General features: G+C 39.8%; 1 protein-coding gene across 1 annotated transcript; it reads right to left on the minus strand.

The window, feature by feature from the left end:
• Window positions 1-596: 596 nt before the first annotated feature.
• Window positions 597-24,700, minus strand: LOC140242465 (sterile alpha motif domain-containing protein 9-like). The gene is made up of 8 exons (XM_072322197.1): window positions 24,586-24,700; window positions 23,348-23,482; window positions 21,942-22,202; window positions 13,126-13,416; window positions 10,456-10,548; window positions 7,283-8,032; window positions 4,339-4,942; window positions 597-4,272 (listed from the first exon to the last, which is right to left on the minus strand). The coding sequence occupies exons 1-8, from the start codon at window positions 24,698-24,700 to the stop codon at window positions 597-599; spliced, it is 5,925 nt and encodes a 1,974-aa protein (XP_072178298.1).

Raw genomic sequence — 24,700 nt, forward strand, 5'->3', positions numbered from 1 at the left:
GGTTCACCTGTACTTTGAATTTCAGTCATGATTACCTGAATATGGAAAGTCAAAGGTGAATGTAGCAAATGTTATATGCATTATAGAGATAAAATCTCACATCACTGCAACAGATTTTGAAGACACAAGGTTTCACCATATGGTGTTCACCATAGATTACATAGTTATCAATATACATTGTACGCATAAAAAGCTAAGACACATCATTCATACATGAAGTTCACTTTCATGTTTTGATGTTGCATGATATCGCATTGTTCCAAGTTTATTTCCATGTAGCCTACATACAGTGTATGCATCTTTAACTTACATCTAAATGAGTGGGATGTCCCTTGTCAAAGTGATCTAGCCTATATAAATTCAAGACACACAGTGGCCCCAGCAGGGTGGGGCAATAAGGTTTTCTCCAATTGTTGTGGGGCTGTGGTTGATATAGACCTGCGTGCAAAGCAGCCTCACATATTCTTATTGCATGAACCATACAGTTATCTATACCCATTGACATCCACAGCAACAGATACACATGTGCAACAACACCCAGTGAGTGAGTGTAAGTATACAAGTTCTCTAATATACATATCAGACGAGTTTGTTCATTATTCCAACTCAACCATTGCCTTATCATCAGGGTCACCAATCTGATATATATAGGCAGGGTAGTTTGCCCATGATTCTCCTGCAATGAAGCGTGTTACACGGTCCTTGTATGTGACATCATATGCCAGTGGTCCTCCAAATGAGAAGCCTATGTAGAAGTTGACTGGCTCCTGGCTGGGCAGACCCTGAATAGGAAGAGAAAGCCTAATTCTCACCGGTTCAGCCCTCTCATGCTTGTAGATGACATAGAACTTGTTTTCTATTACTCCTTCCAGCCTTGCAAGATTGTCTTTGACAGGCTTTTCTTTCCATATGGAGTAACTGATTCTCCCAAAAGCCTTCCGGTGGACCAGTTTATGTTTGGACATGCCTAGATAGAACTCTGTTGTTGGTTTCATAGGCTGAGGCTTCTGACGTAGACGGGACCTACTGCGGATGTTGTGTTGGAACTCTTCACCAAGCTTATTGCTATATCTTTCTGCCCACCTGTCATTCAACTTTCGCACGGTATCCTGGATTTGTGTGGGTACTTCTCTTGTTGTTCTACCAGGCCAGTTCAACAGCATCTCAAAGAAGAGACCATAAAATCCTCCGCCCTTCTCTTCCATCCCCTTCAGTACATTCACATAGTGCTGCATTTCATTTTCATTGAAGTCCTCATCACAAAAGACCAACAAAGCAAAAGAAACAAACACAAAGTTCTTGACATCAAAGATTGAGGGCACTCCCAAATTTTTCTTCAACAGATCTCTAGCTTGCCTTAATTCTTTGACCAGTTTCTTAGATCCCATTTCAAAGATTTGCTGATAGCCATCAGCTTTCATGTGTCTGATTTCTGAACGTCGCATGGCATATGCTGTTTCACTAGGATACTGTGCTATTCTGAGGGATCTTGGCTTCTGTGCAAAGAAGAGGATCCTGTTCACATAGATTCGCTCAAGCTTGCTGTCAAGAATGTGATACTGTTTGGTTTCAAAGCGCTGTTGAGCACACTGAACAAGGTAGTCAGTTGAGCGATCCAATGCTTTGTCAACTCTGTCAGATAGTTCCTTCATGGTTTCATTGTGATCTAGGAGAGAAGGGAGCTTGAGTTCAGGTGGAATATATTCTGTTGTCAGATATCTTCTCAATTGCTCCATTCCAGCAGTCCCTTGACAGAATGGTACAACTCTCTTTCTCACAATTTCCAAAAATTTGAAAACTGTGTCAATCTCATTAACAAAACCTGCATAGTTGCCACGGAAGATTTCACCTTCCATGACTCTTTGAGCTCTTTGGAATGCTGCACAAGCATCATTGAAAACCACAAACATCTCCTTCATCTCTTCATCTCTAATGTGCTCGTCCCCTTCTCTTCTATCATAATGCATCATCTTCTTGCGAAGAATGATTCCCTTTGTGTCCCAGATATAGGAATTGTTGTCCAAGAGATCAAGGGCCCTGTTGATAGCTTCTTCTGCCTTCTCAGGATCATCATATCTGCTGTGCAAACGAGCCTTCTGCTGAGCAATGAAAGGGTCTTGGAACTTTTTCATACCAACCTCCATGATCTTGAAAGCTTTTGCACAGTCTTCCCTACACACATCCTCGATGAATGGGGCAAAGACTGTTTCGTGATCATCACCATACTCCTTCTTCTTTCGTCTTACCATCAAATCTCTGCACACCTTCTGGATGTATCCTTTGCTGTAGGAGAGGGTGTCAAGAATGGAGGATTTCTCAATCAACTCCAAAATCATATCAGCTGGTGTCTGACTGAAGCAAGTACTAAGTTGATTTATCACCTCCGTCACAATGGTTGGGTGTACAATTCCAAGACCTTTGACACAACCATCTATGTCCTGGATGAACTCTTCAATGAGAAGGAGATCCATGAATTTCGGTTTGTGTTTTTCCCATGGTTGATAGGTTTGATGGCGCCCTCCTGTCAAAGACATACGATGCTGCTTTTGCATGAAGCCATCACATGCTGACACTGGCATGGCAAAGTCTGGATGGTAACTTTGAACAGCTGCAATGTACTTGAGGAGGTTTACAGCATTTTTCAGGTCTTTTGGGGAGTTCTCTGTGATGTTTGGTAGAATACCCTGCACAACTTTCTTCAGGTACTCTGGATTACACTCAGTTTTCATCACCATGAAAGCCAGAAGGAGTTCAGGAGACTTCTCCTCGCTGAAAATCCTCCTCTTTTCCAGATCTTCTGTTTTCAGCGTGAACCACTCCTTCTCTGCTTCCGTAAGTTTGTGCTGTACGGAAATGCAGGGCTTGTTTGCTTCATGTTTGTACAGCTCTTCAGGGTTATTCGCTCTTTTGCAGTGTATGAGAACAAAAACTAGCCCATCATCCTGGATATATCTTGTTTCCCTTTCAAGACTGAAAAGAAAAGGTCGCATGCTCTCAGAATCAACATTATCAAGAAAGAGCACAACAGGTCCAGCATCACTGGAGTGCTCATATCCATATCGGCGAAATGCCATGATTTGTTGGACTGTGTCACGTGTTACCCTTCTCACAATGGCACATCTGTGTTGTCGGTGAAAGTCCCAAAGGAGGTTTTTGGCTACTGTTGTACCACCTGCTCCAGGTTCATGGAAAATCGTCAACATGGAAATGTTATCTACCTTTTTTCCACGAGTTGAGGCCAGTTTCTTTAGAAGATGACTCCGGAGCACTTTGTAGCATTCACGTTGCAAGACCTGATTGAAGCCTCTACCTTTGTTTAATTTCTTCTCCGACAGGTAAAAGTTCCACCAGTCAACTTCATGTCCCTGATAGAATTGTGCCTCTGCTTTCTGAACAAATTCCTCAAAGTTCTGGTTGCTCTCATTCATTGATGTATTCTCACACTCGTTTCTTGCTAACACCGAAATATCTGACCATTGGCTTTGATGCTTCTTCATCAAGGGACAGCTGCCTTTGGGAGTCATTGGAAGCTCTGGGAGACATGTCTCACTTGAACCCAGAAGTTGCAGCATGCAGGAGCTGACCTCTTCCCAGGGGATTCCACCGAGACATCTCTGTTTCATGTCAGAGCTGGTCACAAGCTTTTCCCTCTCCAAATGGTTTACCCACCTCTGTATGAGGTCCTCACTTTCTGCAATGACAGTGATTTGTCCCAAGCTCTTGAAAGAGTCTGATGTGTAGAATTCTCGGAATATGTAAGACATGACCATAATATCAGCATCAGACAGGAGGAGGAAGATAACAACTGCTCTGCCAGGGGGGATGACGCCTGGATCTGAGAAGAATCTCACTGTTGACAGAATTGCACTGGAACGTTCCCTTATCCAGTCTATATCATCTAACTTAGGCTCTTTCCTTTCACAGACATCTAGTCTCCCATTGGCAAAAACCCAAACTGGGACCTCTGGAAAGTCAATTTCCTCTCGTATGATATCAATATCTTTAGATCTAACAAAATCATCTGGTTGCAAGATCTTCATGGACACCCTGTTATTCACAAAGTGGCACAGACCAGTTTTGTTAGAATCTGGGTCACAGTCAAAGATGACATTCCACTTGACAACTGACAAAAAGCCAAACTTTTCTTTACACTTTGTTTTCAGCTCTGCTTTTGGTGTGTTTACAACAAGAACTGGGTAAAATGAAGAATCCAGCTCTCCTGAATCTGTTCCTAGGAGGAGCTTGGCCAGTTTCTGCCGAGTGTCTCCTCCACTACCAAAATCCTGCAGTCTTGGCTTCACTGCTGGGTGTGTCTGCTCTCTATCAAAATTCTTGTACTGTGCTGCTGATGAAGGTTCCTTTGATGCCACATCCACTTTGCCAATAGACAGTGCTTCAAAATCTTGGCTACCAATATCCAATTCCCTGGAGAATCCTGCATCATGCCCCACACTATCATCTTCCTCCTCTACAGGGGCTGGTTGTGTGAGTTCTACAGTTTCATGTTGGATTTCTATGGACCCATCACTTAACTCTGAAGGTGTTTGCTCTGGAGAGGATAGTGAGTGGCTCAGGGCAGACATCCCTTGCAGGAGCTGGGTATCAACCGCCTCCTGCAGACTCCTGGGAGAAGCCACTGGAGGAGATGATGCTGTATGGCGCTGGGTTGACAGTGAGACTGGCGGAACACTTGCACTAGGAGTGATTTCAAGATTTTTTTCTCTCTGCAGTGTGTCTTCACGCTTGTAAAGAATTTTTCTGCACTGTGCTGTACTTAAGTGCTGCTTGAAATCTTCCATGAGTTCATCTTTTGCATACCTCACCAGCAAGTAACCATCAACACCAGCAGGTACTTTCCCATCTGAAATACCAACCTCAGTCTTCAGCCATTCACTCACTTCTTCTTCATTCCAATCTTCCATTTTTTTCAGAACTTGTGATCCTGAGTAGAGAGAAAAAGTGATCTAGTTTTGATTACGTACCATTATGCACCAAAAATCCTTGAAAGAGAGAAAAGAATGAATTTTATATCACAAAGGATAGTCTTTGAGAGTTTGATGCTCACCTACGCTCTCAAACCGGTTTCAATCTTGATGTAGCCTTCTTGTAATGTAATGTCACTTCAGGAGTGTCACTCACAGTTGATAACTTCTTTGGACTTGAAAGGGAAAGTAATTTCTCCTTCATACCTACATAGCCATTTTTATCTTGTATTGATAAGGATGCTTTCTAAGGAGTATTGATGAAATAAGATCAACCTCCCCAACAAATGGACAATCAATACCACTGTAATGAAAAATTAACCTTCTTCACCTCTAGAATAACTTTTAGGCATGCTACTTCTAGGTCAGCAAGGAATATGTTTGAGCCTTCTTTCTTTTTTCTTTTTTTCAGATTTGACCATTCGAGTCCGTACCCCTTGGGTCTAGTACAGCTAAGTATGTCATTGTAGCAAAGTTCATAAACTGTGTACTCTCTCCACTGATTACAATACTGCATAATAGCAAGTGTTTTTTTTTTTTGTTTTGTTTTGTTTTTTGCTTTTTTGGTTTTTTTTTCTGGTTTTTGTTTTTGTTTTTGGGTTGTTGGTTTTTTTTTTGTTTTTTTTTTTTTTTGTTTTTTTTTTTTACAAATTCCAGACTATTTGACAATTGACTATTTGAATATTTGGCAAAAGTCTAGTAACTGGTACTGGTAACAACAATTAAATTAGCTCAATGATGTACAGCAAAAGATAGCAAAGTGACAATGATAATTAAATGGGACCGTGGATCACAAAACAATCAAAAAGTCGCACCCCTTGATTTTAACCCTAACTAGGCCGGGCTATTTAGGTAGATCATAGAGCCGGGGGGGGGGGGGGCCTCCCAGGCCCCCCCTCCAGATCACGGCCGTCGACCGCGCGATCGCGACGAAAATTGGCACACACATTGCCTATGATGTAATCTAAAGTACCACGAAGTTAGATTTAAAAAAAAATATCATTTACGCTAAATTATGCTAATTTATGCATAATGATGCATGAAATCAGACAATTTGGTATAAATCACTAAATAAAGCTCAAAATGGGCACATTTTTTGTGTAAATATTCTCTTTAGTGTCCTAAGCAAATATAAGAGAAAAAAATTGAGCCATCCAAAAAAATTTCTTAAGTATTTTATTGTTTTATGAATTTCTTATGTATTTCTTTGTTTTTTCGACTTCATGTTTTTCATTGTTTTTTTGATGAGACTTGTCCGCGACATTGTTCCGAACAAGAAAATATGTTATTAATTGATTTTAATCAATAAAACCCCAAAATAATCATGCTTTTATGAAATTTGACTGTAAGCACAGTTTCCATTGAAATTGTACACGAATTCACGTTTTTGAGCAATTTTTGGTCTGACATTCACGTACATATTTATGCGAAACGTCGGAACGGCGCGCCCGGGCATCACAAATTTGGTGTCAAAAGATGCGGGAGACTCGACAGAAAAAAGTCATGAAACATCGCGGCGATAGCTTTTCACGTTAGCGATACATCGCGCGGAACGTCAAGGGGGGGGCCTCGGAGGCCCCCCCCCCCCGGCCTAGTTAGGGTTAAGTGAGGACTCAATAAAGGCATATTGGTTCAACCAAGTCAATCTTGAGTTTTTCATATTTTCTGAAAGAGATTTCCTTCTTCTACATTATTCTTCAGTTTAGGTATGAATGGGAAAGTGTGTTTTTAGCAGTTTTTCTACAACCCTTTTGGGGGAAGAGTAGAATGATCAGAGGCCGCTGTTCATTATGTCTTGAAATTCTTTGCACACTCTTCACTTTCAGGTCTAATAACTTTTGAAAGGATATAGCTACTGCTTTGAAAGTTAGCAATAATCATGGGCAGAATGTGCTAATAGTACATGCTTAATTTCAGCTTAATCTGATTATCCCTTCATTGTTGTTGCTCCAGTGGTTTACATCTTGTGTTTCCCTTTCACCACACAGCCAGCATGGCTTGGTAAAGAAGCTCTTGAATATACCCTGTGCTTCAGAATGTCTTTTCTCAGTTCACATTTTTCTAGAGTGTGTGCTTGCTTTCCAGTATTTAGGTAGGTTATTGGAGTCAATTTGAATTGAATTATATATCTTTTTAAAGCTTAGAGTGTGGTCTTTCAGAATCTGCCCTTAACCGAAAATCCATGTCGGGCGACTTTTTGTTGGTTTTGTGGTGCAGGGTCAAAAATAACAAATCAATCTACCTTCACTCCCTATCATAAGCCTGCAACAAAGCTGCTGAAGGATGCATATCAAACTTACCTCTCTCAGTGGCAGCATGTCTGGTCCCTTTCTTTTCTGCAGTGGCTGCAACCTCTGCCTCTGCAATCGCCATTTCTTCTCCTATACCATGCACCTCTTGTGTTTCCTGTGTCCTTGACTTGACAGTTGAAGAACCATGATGCAATGAATCAACTCCAAGCTCGGATGCATTGGTTGGGTTGACATCTGATGACACCATCGCCAGAACTTGTGTCTCATCCTTTCTTTGTCCATGTGATGGACCAACATCAATGAGTGATGGCATCCTCAATGCATCCATGTTGGATCCTTCCTCTTGGGATAATGGATGAGTGACTTGGGTGACACCTTTCCAACCCTTCTCTTCCAGGGTAACATCAAATGAGATGCTATCTGGCAACCCTTGGCGGGCATCTGGTGGGATGAGTGCATCACCCAGCTGTCGACCAATCAAACCATTGCAAATGTCATCCATCAGGACGTTGTATCCTTCATCACTATACACCCTCACGGACAGATGGATAGAGTCTAGTGTGAATCCAGTCAGCTGATACATTGCCGGCCTTCCCACTGCCTTCTGAATGGCCCTAATACGGTCTGCATTATGTTTCAGCCAATCACACATATCCCACATTTCCTGCAACAAAGACTCCCTAACCTCACTAGCCTGAGGCTGGAGAGAGTCTGGTGTGGGAAGTAGTAGGCTCTTCACATTCCTTTCAGCTTTCTTCTGAACCTCTGGATTTTTGTGACTAACCAACAGTTGTAAATCTGCAAAGAAGACAGACAAAAAATTAGAAATTGTGTTCCATTTTCAAAGCTATCACTTAACTTTGAAGCAAATGGGAGTAGTGGTGGCAGTATTGAAGTTTGTAGCACAGGAGTAGTCTTAGTAAAGGAAATGGCACATGAAGTAATGACACGAAAAGTAATATGTGATACATGTCTTGCTAAACCAATGTCTCTAATTCTTCAAGACGAAAAGCTATAAAGTGTAATGGCAATGCTGCCATGGTATGTGCACTAAAGATCACAATGGAACACTAGTAGCAACAAAAATATGGAGAAAAATATGATGGAGAAAAAAAAATATGCAGAGAGACAATATGTATAAACATCAATGGGTTTTTTTTATATTAGTTCTGAACTAGAAATGTCGCTATGGCGACTGGTATGCCTCCGCCATAATGCATGATTCTCCTAATAGGTCTATAGTATGTCTTGACAATGTGTGATGTCAGTTTAACATACTTAGCAAAAAAATTGTTACGATTGTCACTAATGTATTGAACGTTCACCTTTCTTGAACTAGGTTTAATTGGATGAATGGCTATATTTTTAAAGAAAGCATGTATTTGGGGATTTAAGGATTTTTACTTGACTTTTGTTTACTCTTTATAAGTTTTATAAGCATTGAGTAGTTTTCAAGGGATGGAGAAAAAGTATAACTTCAGTATTAAATAGAAAGTTGTTATCATCTTAACCTGGCCTTTGACCCTTGACCTTTGACCCTATGACCCTAATAGTCCCAATGGAATCGCTGTCAGGCAGAACATGCATTAATATGTACTAATTTTCATGATGATACCTCGAGTCACTTTATGGAGGAAGAAGTGAAATTTACCACTCTCACATGACCTTTGACATTTTGACCTTTGACCTTTTTGGCAAAAGACTTCCCAGTGAATCTCTTATGTGTAATACATGCATACACTAATTTTTAAGAAAAATCCTGCAGGCATTGCATAAATATGAGGTGAAAAAGAGAAATTTGAGGAGTTAACCTTGACCTTTGACCCCCTATGACCCCCAAATTCCCTAGATAATCCCTTCCAGTCAGTACATGCATATTACTAAGTTCCACGAAGATGCCTTGAATCATTTCCAAGTTATGGAGAAAAAAAAATGAAATTTTAGCATTTTCACTTGACCTTTGACCTTTAAACTTTGACCTCATGACCCAAAACTCTGTCTAGGGAATCTTCATTTGGTAGTACAAGAATACACTAAGGCTGCGTTCATGCGGAACTAGAATTGCATTTCTAAACACATTTAGTCGCTAAACATGTTTAGTTGCTTTGCTTTCATGCGATTTTTCCATTTAAACGCGTTTCAAAACGCCAATCTGAAACGCGGAAAAAAAGGGCGTTTTGAATCATGATTCTGCCAGAATCATGATCGTAGAAACCACATGGACGCAACCGTGATTTCAATCATGATTCTATGACGTCATTGTGCGCTGTGCGCATGCGTGTCTCACGGGGTATCCCACAGCTTCTTGTTCTGTTGACGCACTTGTGTACGTCTTATGAATTGTGCGTTTCGGTACCATACTTGCACTTGTTTGTTTCCATCAACGCCATACACCGATTCTATGCTAGTATCTAGCTGTTTAATATAATACATGTAATTACTCTCCAATTGAGTTGATAATAGTAATGGCTGCAGCGCTGTGTCTACCAAGGGAAACAATTGGAGAGACAAAGAATGAAGATTATTCCTTGATCTGTGGGCAGAGCCTGAATGCCACAGCTTATTGGAAAGTATTCACTGAAATAAAAACGTAAAGGCCTATAATGAACTGACTGATCAGTTGGCATAAGGAGGTCTGGCTCGAGTTACAGAGACAAGGTCAAACTGCGCAGTGCGATGCGCAATGGCAAAGGATGAGCAGAGCCAGAATCAGGGTTGCGAAAGCCCACATGAACGCTCTTCCGCTGAGACCGTGATTTGAAACGCCGTTTTGAATCTTGATTAATGTTTGTGATTCTGGCTACGAAATTCGCATGAACGCGGCCTAAGTTTCAAGAAAATACTTTCAGGCATTGCATAGATATGGAGGAAATAGTGAAATGTTGAGCATTTGACCTTGACCTTTGACCTTGAGCATGTGTACCCAAATGTTGATAGGCACAACTTCGCCCACTCATACATACACACACCAAGTTTTACTAGGATACCTCAAATAGTTTTTTAGTTATGCTGTCCACAAAATTGATTATGGACAGACGAAGGACGGACAGACGGAAGGATGGAAGGACGGAAGAACGGACAACCTGAAAAAATAATGCCTCCGGCAACACTTCGTGGCAGAGGCATAAAAATACTGTACTCAGCATCCTTCCTCCCAGGCATACTTAAAATTACTTGGGAACATTGAAAATACAACAACTACAATATCTTGAGATGCAAACCTTTCTGTTCTGCTTGGCTCATGTCAGGTGGGGGCTGTGGTGGTACAATGACCATGGACCTCTCTGCATTGATGACACTCAAGTGGTTGCGTCCTGTATACGAAAAGATGACAAAAAGGTCATGATTACTGCTTTGATAATCTCTTCTTCTACTTCAGCAATCAGCAGTACAACAAAAACAATGCACAAGCAAGTTTTGGCACTGCAAAATAAGTGATACGACAATATTTTTCTTTGATCCAAAAGTTTTAATAATAATAATTATAATAAATTAACAATTAATAATAACTGTTCTTGACTAATGATGAAACAAAAACTTGATAAACTGAATGAAAATTTAACAGTCCCAAGGAATTCCTGGTTCAAGGTTACCACTGTACATTCTAGAGTTCCATAGCGATCTTCATCTTAGTAATTTGGAATGCATTAAATGGATAATATGAAAATGCAAAGCAATGCTACTTGCCTTTTATCTATTACTTTAGGTGTAATGTAACAATGACCTTTTTGATACCATTCACAATTACAAAACAGCTTGATTTGTTTTGCTTGTTTTATATACAATGTAGGTGCTGCACTTTGTATGATGTGAAAGTAGATATCTAAGCTGGCAATAAAAGAAATTAAACTTTTTTTATGAGCATCTTTACATTGATCATTCTAAAAGAACTTTTCCGTCTACTTCATGTTGTGTCCCAAATGCATAGCTGATACATGCTTGAAAAAAAAAAAATCAAGAAACACATGACATGGTAATATAAGATTCAGATCATAAAGAAGAATTCAAAATATGACTTGAATGTTGAAACAAGCATACATGCACATTACACGAGATCCCTGGTGTATTGCAAACAATTTTTTTTTTTTTTTTTAATGACCGCACTGCTCGCTGGCTTTTTACTTTCAAGTCTCCCACATCTTATGACACCATTTTCGTGAAAATCTGACTTACCGTTACAATGCTGCATGACCTTTTATACATGCTTGTCAGACCGAAAATGGCTCAAAAATGTGATTTTATTTACAAAGTCTATCCATGAAAATAGATTTCTCACCTTATTCAAAAAGATATGATTATTTTAACTTTCAATGGCTGATATCAATTAATTTTAGCATTATTATGCTTATAAATAGGTTCTGTAATAAATTTTGTGGAAAAAAACAGGAAAAACCAAGGGTACATGTAGAAAAACAAGGAAATACTTAAGAAATTCATAAAACAATAGAATACATACTATGCATTAATAGAAAATATTTTAAAAATGAAAAATTCACTTAAAAAAAAATATTTTGGTACATTACCCGACAAGTAATGTATGGGGGGGGGGGGGGGGGGGGAGGAGGGTTTGGTTTAATCAACCCTTCCCCCGCCCACAGAACACCTCAAAAAGCCTGGCCTGGTTAGAGTTAACAAGGAAATTCTTTTGCTGTAAGTCAAACACTCAATCCTTTGCACCACAGAAATTCTCAACATTTCATTCAACCTCAAAAAGGGGGATTATATTGCTACAGCTTTCTTGGAACGAGCTCTAAGTTTACAGGTAAGATGCGAGAACTGCCAAGTGCTCATTTACTCTTTATGTGCCACGTTCACACGCCCAACTCAGTCGACCGCGTGCCGACTTCGCATATTCTGCTCAGACGCACAAAGCCGCCCAAACCAATCAAAAAATAGCCAAATACCACAGTACAATGAAAGGGTTTCTGGCGATTCCATTCCTGTCACATGTTGGTGGCACTTTATGTGGTGACTGGCTAGCAAATGGAGTTTCCGAGTGGATTTGCAAGTAAATTCTATTAAAGGGGAAGGCTAGTACCTGATCAGTGGGAATCAGTGGAAATGCTGGGAGATGATTGTTCCAATCCTTATGGGATTCATTCAAGAGTTCATTGTATATCTATTGTTGTGTGAAAATGATTTGCTTCAGAATAGTCTCATATTCAAGTAATGTGCAGTTTAATGCTTCCAGGTTAGCGTCCCTGGTCAGTGACGGGGCATTAATCTGCACATTACTTGAATATGAGACCGTTCCGAAGCAAATCATTTTCACACAACAATAGATATACAATGAACTCTTGAATGAATCCCATAAGGATTGGAACAATCATCTCCCAGCATTTCCACTGATTCCCACTGATCAGTTACTAGCCTTCCCCTTTAAAGTTTCATACACTGTTTTGTGTACAAAAGGCAAGCCCCTACAATAATATAGCAACTCAAAGAAAAACAATCATAATTTGTCACACAATTTACATCTAAAGAAAGCTTGACATTTTCTTTATTTCTTTACAACTTTGCTCATTACATGACCAGGGTAGCAAAAATCTACTGAACTTACACTGATTTGAAAAGCAGAATGTTTCCCAAAAGTATGACTAAGTTGCTGTCCCAGAATAATGTGGCACACATGGGGTTTACATCATGGCACATTAAAGAGTTAAGAAAAAAAAAAATAGTGTACACTGTACTTACAACATAAATTTATGAAGTCACTTGTTACTCAGCCACATCTTCCAGATTGCCAGATTAGGTGTTTGTTTTGTTTTGGGTTTTTTTCTTTTTTCAAGCAGCAATGATAAATTGTATTATAATCATTAGAAATTAGACATTTGATGATGGGACCTTTCAAAATTTTCACATATTGAAAAAGAACACCAGGATTAACTCACTGACAGAGTGGGCAAGTTTCTTGAGTTGGCAAGCTTCCAAGACTCGAGCCAATGTCTCAGGTTGGTCCACATTTGATGCTAAGCCTTGCTGCCAATCGCACAAGATGTCATACATTGCATAATCTGGGTTCTTCCATTGTCTGAATGACTGAAGTTTGGTGTACTTTAGAGAGAGTCTCAACCCTACCGGGATGTACTTGTCAACTGAGACATCCTCAGCAACGTCGAACAGCTGGCGTTGCTCCAAAGTTCTAGACCACTCAGATTCCCGTACAAAGTTCTCTTCTTCAACTGCATACAAAGCAACAGTATAATGATCAATACAGACACTCAGAGAGAAATCCTTCTCTCAAAGCATTCTTGGATTTTTCTTTTTTCTTTCTTTCTTACATCCTGCACATTCAAACAATTTTGAGCATGGTTATAACTTTTTTTTTTTCCTTCATCAAAACATTTTCCCAAATTGGCCGCACATGATAACCCATGAATGTGATTATGGTAACTGTTGAAAAAAAAAAAAAAAAACCCTTCCTCAGGGAATTTCTGGAAACTTGATATGATTGTAAACTGCTGATGCCCCATCTCTGTTTGCTTTAAATTCATATTCACTACACATTTATTGCAGCAACTTTACAACTATGATGATGGGAAACAAGTTATTCTTTTGTCTCACAAGTAAATCAGAGTATTAAAGATGTACGACGTTTCGCTCGCTACTGCTGACCTTTGTCAGGTGCAATGAGACATGGTGGGCATGTGAACAAGCTATAGTATTATGCATATATGTACACAGGTTATAGAGTACGACATATGGATGTGGCAGTAGTCCCCAAGTCTGTGTCAGGCAGTGCGCCCTCCTGTGGCCACTGTTTGCTGAGTTCATGCAGACCTAGTTGGCAGCATGCTGGCTCACAGGATGGGCCGGGCAGTGCACCATCCTGTGACCGCTGTTTATAATGTTCATGTGGTCCTAGTTGGCAGCTTCCCTCCCCCCGGGATGGGTCGGGCAGTGTGCCATCGTGCGTCTGTTAGTTGCCACCCTGGTTCAGTGGTTCGGGTTTGTGCACTGTGCATTGGTGAGTGCAAGTGCAGCGCATCCATGACTCGGGCAAATCCACTGCAAACATCTCTGTTGATGTTGTCTTCAATGAGTTGTATTCCTTCACTCTCCTGGTGTACCACTGTCTTGCTGTGTCTATGCACTTCACACCCACCCAGTCCCAGTGGTGTTGGGCAGTCCATGCATGCTCTGCTAACTGCAGATGCCTCCATTTTGTGGTTAATGACATCTCACCGGTGTTCTGCTAATCTTTCCCCAACACATATACATGTATTATATAGATATAACTCTTCCCACAGTATCTGCAGGGTATTCGGTAGACTGCTCTGTCTTTCCTGAGGGGTGGTATCGGGTCTTTGGCTCGAACCAGGTGATTCCTGATGGTGGTGTCGGCTTTGTAGATGACACGGATGTTGTGTTTCGCCAGTCAGCATCTGAGAATGGGAGCAATTGACTCCACATAAGAAAGGACAACCGTGGACTTGTACTCCTCATTGTCCTGTTCACTTGGACTTCTTGCCAGTCGTGCCTTGTCGACGAAACATTTGGGATAGCCATTGGCTGACAATGCTGACCGCAAATAACGCTTCTCAGCTCAGGTGCCTAACAGTCGAGTGATGATCTTGCTGGCTCGATCGTAGAGGCATCTGACTACTCCTCATTTGGCGGAGACTGGGTGATGTGAGTTGAAGGCGAGGTATTGGTCTGTGTGGGTAGGCTTTCTGTACATGGTGGTGCTCAGCTTTCCCCCCTGCGCCCCTGTGGACTAGGGTGTCAAGGAAAGCAAGACTCCATTTCATTTAATGCCATGAGGTGAACTTGATAGAAGGCTCCCTCCTGTTCATGAACTGGAGCAGTTTGTCAGCGTGTTCCCTGTTGGTGACGATGAAGGTATCATCAACGTACTGGTTCCAGATCCTTGGTGCGGTCTTGGGACATTTGTCCAATGCTGGCTCCTTGAAGGCCTCCATGTTCGCATGCACGCTATAACCTGTGTACATGCACCATCATGTCTCATTGTACCTGACAAAGCTCAGCAGTAATTAGCAAAACGTTGTACACCTTACTACGATTTCTTCAAAAGATTTTCAAAAGATTAACTTGTTTCCTCATTGTCGATATAGAACTCACCATGATGGTCAATATCTTTACAAGAACTAAAAGTATTTTGCAATCTCTGTGTGGTCTACTGCAATGATGACAACAATTCAATCTTGTTAAACAATCTATGATTACCTATAAAGAATGTAGACAAAAAAATCCCTCATATTTGGATACTGCACATGAAAAATTGATGAAAAGGAACATATATAACTAGCTTATGTCACTATGGCGACAGGTATGCTTCCACCATATTGTATGGTTCTCCTAATAGGTCTACAGTACAATGTCTTGACAATGTGTGATGAAAATTTCACATAATGTGCAAAATATTAAAATGACAGGTTTGTCACAAATGTGTTAAATGTTCACTTTCCTTGAAATTGGTTTAATTGGATAAATGGCTATATTGTCTAAGAGTGCAGGTACAGTGGACTCCCGTTATAACGAAATCCTCGGGACCGGCTGTTCTCTTTTGTTATCGAAAGTTTGTTATAACTGAACAAATAATCAAATTTTTACTTCGTTGTTATCGGAATTTTGTTATAACCACGTTCGTTATAACGGGAGTGCACTGTACTTGGGCATTGGAGGACTTTTACTTGACTTTTGACCCTCTTATTAGTTCATGCAATGAGCAATTTTCAGGGTATGGAGAATGATTTCACATTGACCTTTGACCTTAAACTCTGGCCGATTTGATTCAAAATCAAATCAAGTAATTGTCCCATCATACATCCTCGCACCAAGTTTGGTGACAAATGCTTTGTCACGTAAATGGATAAACTTTGGGAGTTGACCTTGACCTTTGACCTCTTGCCGATTTCACTCAAATACTACTTAATCGCCCCATAATACGTCTCCCTTACACCACATTTGGTGAAATTTGCTCCATCCAGTCTTGAGTTACGGTATTGGGGAAATGGATAAATTTAGGGTTTGACCTTGACATTTGACCTTTGGCAAATGTCACTCAAAAACTAATACCGTAATTGCCCTATCATACATCATCCTTGGACCAAGTTTGGTGAAATTTACTTCATCCAGTCTTGAGTTATCCTTTACATGGATACAAATTCATGATTTAACCTTAACCTTTGACCTCTGGCCAATTTCACCTACGTGTAAAGTCTAATAAAGTAATTGCCCCATAATACTTCATACTTGGACCAAGTTTGGTAAAATTACACTCAATATTACTCAAGTTATCACATAAACAAATGAGGACAGACATGTACAGATCTACATAGTTGTATACGTGCGGACGGACAGACAACCCGAAAACATAATGCCTCCAGTACCCTTAGGGCGGTGGCATTAAAAAGGGAAATCTTAAACGTTTTCACTTGACCTTGACAAGGACGAACACTTTAATACCCATTTTTTCTACTGGTCCGACCTGGCTATCTGTCAGACCATTTACTACACCATTGTAGTCGGTACCCAGTTTTTCAATTTTTTACTGATCCATTCCAGAACTAGATATATCGCTACGGCTACTGATATGCCTCCACCATAATGCATGGTTCTCCTAATAGGTCTATAGTACAATGTCTTGACAATGTGTGATGACAGTTTCACACAATTGGCAAAATATTAAAATGACAGGTTTGACACAAATGTGCTGAATGTTCACTTTCCTAGAACTAGGTTCAATTGGATGAATGATTAAAATGTCAGAGTGCAGATATTTGGGGAACTGATGATTTTTACTTGACTTTTGACCCTTTTATAAGTTTATGCATTGAGTAATTTTCAAGGTATTAAGAAAAAGTATAATTTCAGTATCAAATGGGAAAATAGCATTATCTAAACTTGGCCTTTGACCTTTGACCTCACAGTTCCAAAGAGAATCACTGTTAGGTTGAACATGCATAAATATGGAAGTTTCATGATGATACCTTGAGTTACTTTCGAGATATGGAGGAAAAAGTGCAATTCAGCACTTTCACTTGACCTTTGACCTTTGACCTTTGACCTTTTGGCAAGAAACTTCCCCAAAAATATATATTGGGTAATACATGCCATATATCAAGTTAAAAAAAAAAACAACCTTCAGGCATATTGCATTTTAAGGAAAGTAGTGATATTTTGAGGAATTGACCTTGACCTTTGACCCCCCTGACCTTTGACCCATGACCCCCAACTTCCCTAGATAATCACTGCCCATCGGTACAAGCATATATACTAAGTTCCATGAAGATACCTTGAACCATTTGCGAGATATGGAGAAAAACATGAAATTTCAATTTTTTTTTCACAAAATAACCTGTGACCTTTGACCTTTGACCCTGTGACCCTAAAATCCACACAAAGTATTATCCCCCAAGGATATACCCTCATACCAAGTTTGATGTAAAACCACCACACAGTTCTTGAGATATCAACAAAAACAAAACAGGACGGACGGACGTATGGACGGACGTACGGACGGACGGACGGACGGACGACCCGAAAACATAATGCCTCCGGCCACTTCGTTGCGGAGGCATAAAAAGTGACTTGTCAGAAAGTGAATTTTACTTGTCAGGGACCGTCAGATCAGTGCCAGTGTTGCCTTTGACCTCATGACCTCTCTAGAGAATCTTTATTGGGTTGTAGACATAAAGACTAAGTTTCAAGAAAATGACTTGTGGCATTGCATAGATATAGGGGAACTACAGGGAAAATTTTGAGCATTTGACTTTGACCTTTGACCTTGAGCATGTGCACCCAAAAGTCGATAGGCAAAGACACAAGGATGGATGGACGGACAGACAACCCAAAAGCATTATGCCTCAAGCGAAAGCCTCTCTGCCTAATTTAAAATAGTACAGCTTATGATATCAAAATAATTGACATTTTTTTCACATACAACATCAAATGGTATTTGCGGACACAAAATGTGGACAATTAACTCATATCAAATATCTTTAACCCGTTGAGGACGGACTGATTTTGCTACAACACGCATTTCCCACAGACACCTGCCCGAGTATACTCGGGACTCGTCCTCAACGGGTTAACAATCAAATTAGCAAATAATGATGTCTAAAGTCTAATTCTCAATTTTCAAATTCACACATGCACACTTACCGACAACTCTAAATTTCTGCATTGATTATTTTCAATCAGCATGGTGTTGATCAATTTTTGTTTCAAATAAGGAAGACACTGTATCCTGGGAGGCGGCAACTGTCATTCACCACGGCAAATTTCAGACAAATAAATATTCGCAAATTGTTGATTATTACAAACCCTAAAAATCTTGACGATAGTAACATAATACATCTGCCTTGTGTGAATTTGGCAGTCACAGCTCAAAGCTGTGGCAATTTTTTGAGAGTACACCACAATACTATGTGTTTTGTGCTTATCACATAAAGTTCATTTACCGTTTGACCTTTAACCTTATCATAATTCAAAAATATTTGAACGTAGCTGGCTTCTTCAGGTGATGTACCTGTGGTATGAATTCGGTGGTCATAACTCAAATCTATGGAAAGTTACTGAGAGTACCCCACAATGCTGTGAGTACAGTGTTATCAAGGCAAGTTCATTGACCTTCTGACATTTGAGCTTGTTGGACTGCACCCATACATTCAAAATTGACCAGCATCTTTAGGTGAGGGTGCAAAACTGTAGTGTAAGTTTGGCAGTCATAGCTCAAAGCTGTGGAAAGTTAGAGAGAGGACACCAAATTGACGACTCTGATGACGGCGACACCACAGCCGCCACTGCTGCTGCCAACTGAAAAATAAGTGACTCCTACAACAGGGCTGCACACTAACCCATTTTTTCTGCCAGTCTGACCTGTCTCTGTCGGACCAGTAAATACCCCGTTTTATTTTTTTACTGGTCCGAACAGAAAATTTATTGGTCAACAACAACAACAACCTAAAAAAATCATTAAATGACTTGCAAACTAATTTTCATGTTTTTGTCGACTACTATTACCCCACCCCCCCCCCCCAAAAAAAATGTACATTTTACAGATAAATTGTTTGTAAACTTGCATTATTTATTGCACAGGAAAGCCTTTATTGATCATTACATTGAGAAGGAAAAAAAAGGAATCATTTGTGAATTGATTTGATACGAAAAGGAAGAAGAAGAAAAGAAATAGAAGGGATTGAAATGCGGTCTTTAATTTTCTTTCGAAAATCTCTTCGCATATCTTGTATGTATTCTTGAGAGTACACTGCAGGGTCGAATTTGTGATACTTTGTACTCCTATCTCTTCTTTGTGTAAAGAACCATTTCAAAAGAATTGAATATTTCTTTGTGAATTACAGTGTCACATGGATAATGAACAAAATCAGACTGTATCAAATGTGTTTGTGACTTTTTCTAAACATTGGCGCACGTACAGTAACATGCATTACTTAACTAGACTGCATATTTCACACTCTTGGTGCTCAGCTGGATTGTGATGATTTCATGAATTATTTTTGCTGTAATATTTTCTGATGCACGCGCCTTTAAGGGGTTCTTTATTTTTCTCCCGATAATCTCTTCACATTTGTGCATGCATTCTTGAAAGGTACAATGCAGCGCCGAATTCACAATCCTTTTTGCGCCTATTTCTACCCCAAATATCAGTGGGATTGTGACAATTTCATGAATTACTTTGGATGTAATCTTTTTTGATGCACGCACCAGAATGGTTGAAAATGCGTTCATTTTTGTCCCGATAATCTCTTCGCATTTGTGCATGCGTTCTTCAAAGGTACACGGCATGCACAGGGCCGAATTTGCGATCCTTTTTTTTCCCCCGAAAACCTCTTCGCATTTCATAAATGCATTCTTAAAAGATATACGACACGGCCAAATTCATGATTAGTTTTGCACTTATTGTTCCCTCCAACTTCAATGGGATTGCGATGATTTCATGAATTATTATTCGGCTTTAATCTTAAATGATGCATGCACCAAAAGGGGTTGAAAATGTGTCTTTTATTTTTCTCCCGGTAATCTCTTTGTACATCGTACACGCTTTTTTAAAAGGTACGACACGGCTGAATTCATGATCCTTTTTTGCGCCTATTTCTACCTCAAATATCAGCGGGATTGTGATGATTTCATGAATCACTTTGGCTGTAGTCTTTTGTGATGCACACACAAGATCTAGAAGGATTGAAAATGTGTTCTTCATTTTTCTCCTGAAAATTTTCACATTTGTGCATGCGTTTTTAAAAAAATACACAGCATGCAGGACCAAATTCGAAATTCTTTTTGCACCTACTGTTTCCTCAAATTTCAATGGGATGGAGATGATTTCATAAATTATTATTCGGCTGTAATCTTTATGATGCACACGCCAAAAGGGGTTGAAAATGTGTCCTTTATTTTTCTCCCAATAATCTCTTCACATTTCGTACATTACGACACAGCTGAATTAATGATCCTTTTTTGCATCTATTTCTACCTCAAATATCAGCGGGATTGTGACGACTTCATGAATTACTTCGGCTGTAATCATCTGTGATGCACGCATCAGAAGGGTTGAAAATGCTTTCTTTATTTTTCTGCAGATAATCTCTTCGCATTTTTTTGTGCATGCATTTTTGATGACCAACACGTGGCATGCAGGACCGAATTCGAGATCATTTTTGCGCCTATTGTTTCCTCAAATTTCAACAGGATTGCGTTGATTTCATGAATTGTCATTCGGCTGTAATCTTTTATGATGCACGCACCATAAGGGGTTGAAAAATGTGTCCTTCATCTCCTGATAATCTCTTCGTATTTCGTGCATGCGTTCTTGAAAGGTGTATAATGCGGCCGAATTCATGTTCCTTTTTGGGCCGAAACTACCTCAAATGTCAGTGGGACTGCGATGATTTCAAGAATTATTTTTTTTCTCCCTATATTATCTTCACATTTTGTGCATGCATTCTTGAAAAGTACACAGCAGGGCCGATTTCACAATCCTTTTGGCACCTATCTTCTTTGTGATACCATTCTGAAGGAATGAAAATATTCATTTTGTGAAATGTGTTAAATGATAATGAATGCGATCAGATCTATTTACTGCTGAATATTTTTTTACTAAAATTTTACTAAGTTTTATTAAAAATTGGAACAAGTAAATTAGTTTCAACATGTCAAATGCCATGCTGCATTGGATCTTGCGTTATAAAATCATGAGTAAAATAACCACAGAAATGTGTGCGCTTCTATCAATACTCCTTTTTTGTCATGATCGCCGATCGCAAGCAAACGAACGAACACAACAGTTACATTGTACATTACATTGTACAGTATACTTAGCATGTATTGCATGGCATGGCAGTGCGTGAGCAGCGCCAATGCGCAAGCAAGCTCGAATAACCATCTCGTTGACTGCTAATGCTCAAAACTAATATGCATACTGTACAAATTGCACTGGCAGACATAAAAAAAAAAAACTTGCGTAAAACTTGTTGAACAATGTGATATATTGCATTTAATTTCTTCCTGATCGGGGCTGCTCTTTTTCTTTCTACTGACCCCGCCAATGCTATTTTTTACTGGTCATGTAGGACCAGTAACTTGGGGATTTCCTGAAAAGTTACTGGCCCAACACTGACCTTTACCAGTCTGGGACCGTCGGACCGGCGCCAGTGTGCAGCCCTGCCTACACGTATGTCCTGCTTTCACTATACATGGACAAGACAAAAATTAATTAACTCACACATGGACATGAATAAGTCCCTGTCGATTCTCAGTTTCTGGACCATGATGTCAAACAGGAAGCGGGCCTGCCCTTTCACTTGGTTCTGGTCCCACTCATGAAGAATCTTGAATGCAACCTCTGCAACACTGATGCCTTTGTCCATCTCACACTGTCGATTGCTAATGCTGCTAGCAGAGCATCCCAAAGACAGGGCAAATTGTGTGAACTGTTCATGGGTGATGTACTCACTGATTTTCCACAGGGCTATTTCTGTCACTTCTGAAGAAACAGACAAACAGACAAACAAACAACCATGGCTGGAATGACGATGGCATTTCACAATAGTTGGTCACCTTTGACCTCATACTATGTAATTTGAATCTAATTAGATATTCTTGGCATGGTCATACATACTCAGTTTTACTACAATCATGTTAAAGGTCCAGTTTACCTTTGGGAGCAGTGATTTCAAAAATGTTCAAGATATCACATTTGATGCATATGTGTAGGTCTGTTGTATCATAAAACATCCTACCATATGAAATATTTGCAATAAAACCTAAAATATAAGGAGATATCAGGATTTTTCTCAGTAAACCGTAACTGTATACGGTATAGTCTGGAAACATTTTAATTATAACTATTGTTCACATTTTGTGTATTTAACAACACTTAACATCGATTATACGGATTCAAATTTTGACAGTGGTTGTTTCTATCCCTAACTCACATGTTAGAACTATTTTAAAGCACTAATGCTTTCATCTGCAAATGGTAAATTATGCCTTTAACCTCAAGACTCTCTTCGAGTAAAGAACGCTGAATACCTGTTCACTGGTGGATAGGTATTGGACATACAGCCCAAATAATCCTGCTTCCACAACAAGTATGTAGCATATGGGTACATATTAAACCTGGGAAGACAAAAGTCCAACATAATCCACACCAAATTCATGAAATTCTTCCGTGTCATTTTTTTCTTTTTCCAACAAGGATCAGAACCAGCACCGACTGTCGAGCAGAAGCTTGATGGTCTAGTGGATAAGACACCTGTCCAGAGATCAGGAGGTCATAGACCTGAATCCTGCTCGAGTATGTACGCCCATGATTTCTTCCGTCATGGTTACATACTACTAAAACTTTAATCAATTCAGTGCATGTTTACGTCGATGTGGGGCAATTTGTCATTCAGTTGCAATGAAATAATCCACACCAGTTTACCAATTAATTGCTGTTATGACCAATGTATAGTCTGGCCAGCAGAATGGACTGATCCCTTAGGATTTGGGCCAGTTTGCTGAGCAATTGACTTGACACTGTCCAGCAAGCTGGCACTGATTAAAAATCCATGCCTCCTCTCCCCTCATGCCACACCACCTCACCCTAGCTCTTGTAGTCCCCTTCCTGAAACTGTTTGACTGTACCTGTATTTTCTAGCTCAGCAGGAAATTCAAGCTTGAATTCCACAGGTGCTAGGAGTTCAGCACCTCCAGCTTCCCTGGATCCCACAATGCCACCTCCATCCTCTGAACTAGCCGTTGGCTTTGGGGCAGGTCCCGCTTTGGTGGTAAAGGCAAAACAAAATAATAAGAACAAATATATGGTGTATCTCAGGGGTGAAATGAGATTGTACAATGAGACTTTACCTTACAGAAATTCTGTCCAGCCTAAATATTGTGAGAAAGAAACATGGATCAGAAATTAATAGGGATAACAAGCATGAAGTTCAGCCCCTCGATCATATCAGAGCAATCATTTTCCTTTCCTACTTGCTCAAATTTTCCTTTATTAGTTACTCCTGCATTATCACGGCAAGTTTTCCAATTTTTACTTGACAAAAGAATGAAGTAAATGTTTGTAGTGTGAGTGTGTGCTGTAAATGACTGATAATGCATTGTCTGTACTGTGCCAATCTCTGAAGAGTTTTTTTTTTACTTTTTTTCTCTCCAAGAATCAGTCTTACTCTCACATGGTTGCAAAAATTTTATCTAAACTACTGTACTTGTAGACGGAGTCAAAGTTTGCACCACTTTCATTCTGGTATTTGGGTGAGAAGGTTGTATTTCTTTGCATTACCGTGCTGTTAAAGTGGACATTTTTCTTGCCTTTTGCATGACATGCACAAATCACGCAAATATACAAGCATGCGAAATTTGTTTTTGCTTCCTATACATAAGTTCCTATTTTGATTCTGCAGAATATAAATACACATGAAATTCACCTAACCTGGCCAAGCGCGAAAATTACTATTAATGCGAAAATGTCCACTTTTGAAGTATATGAAGAGTAAATTAGTTCAAGTGCAATGGTACTGGATCTTGCATGAGCTGACAAACAAGATTGTCAATTCATCTAAGTGAAGAGAAGTTGAATACATGCCTCATGTTTTTCAAAGAATGCAAATATTCTTTTCCAATTACTAACAATTATTCACTGGTTGTCTTATACAATATTTCATGCATCATCAGGCATGGTCTAAGCCATGGCCCAAGTACAACAGCAACAACTTTTCAGGGCTAAGTGAATAGAAATCTGCAAAAAGAAGAGCTCACAGTATAGAGTAAATCATGAAAAAGTAGACTCACTATGGCTTTGTCACAGCAGCAAGAACTGATGTTAAGTTTGGTGCTATGCATGCAATGGAAAATGCTGGCATTTTTACCTACTTTACCTCCTGCTCCATCCTCTGCTCTACCTGTTCCGCTTCGACGACCTGAAGGGGCACTGCCTTGATTGTTATTCCCACTCTTACTTTTTCTAGGCCTCTTTTTAGGCAT

This window comes from Diadema setosum, chromosome 19 (assembly GCF_964275005.1).
Source record: "Diadema setosum chromosome 19, eeDiaSeto1, whole genome shotgun sequence".
Taxonomy (NCBI): domain Eukaryota; kingdom Metazoa; phylum Echinodermata; class Echinoidea; order Diadematoida; family Diadematidae; genus Diadema; species Diadema setosum.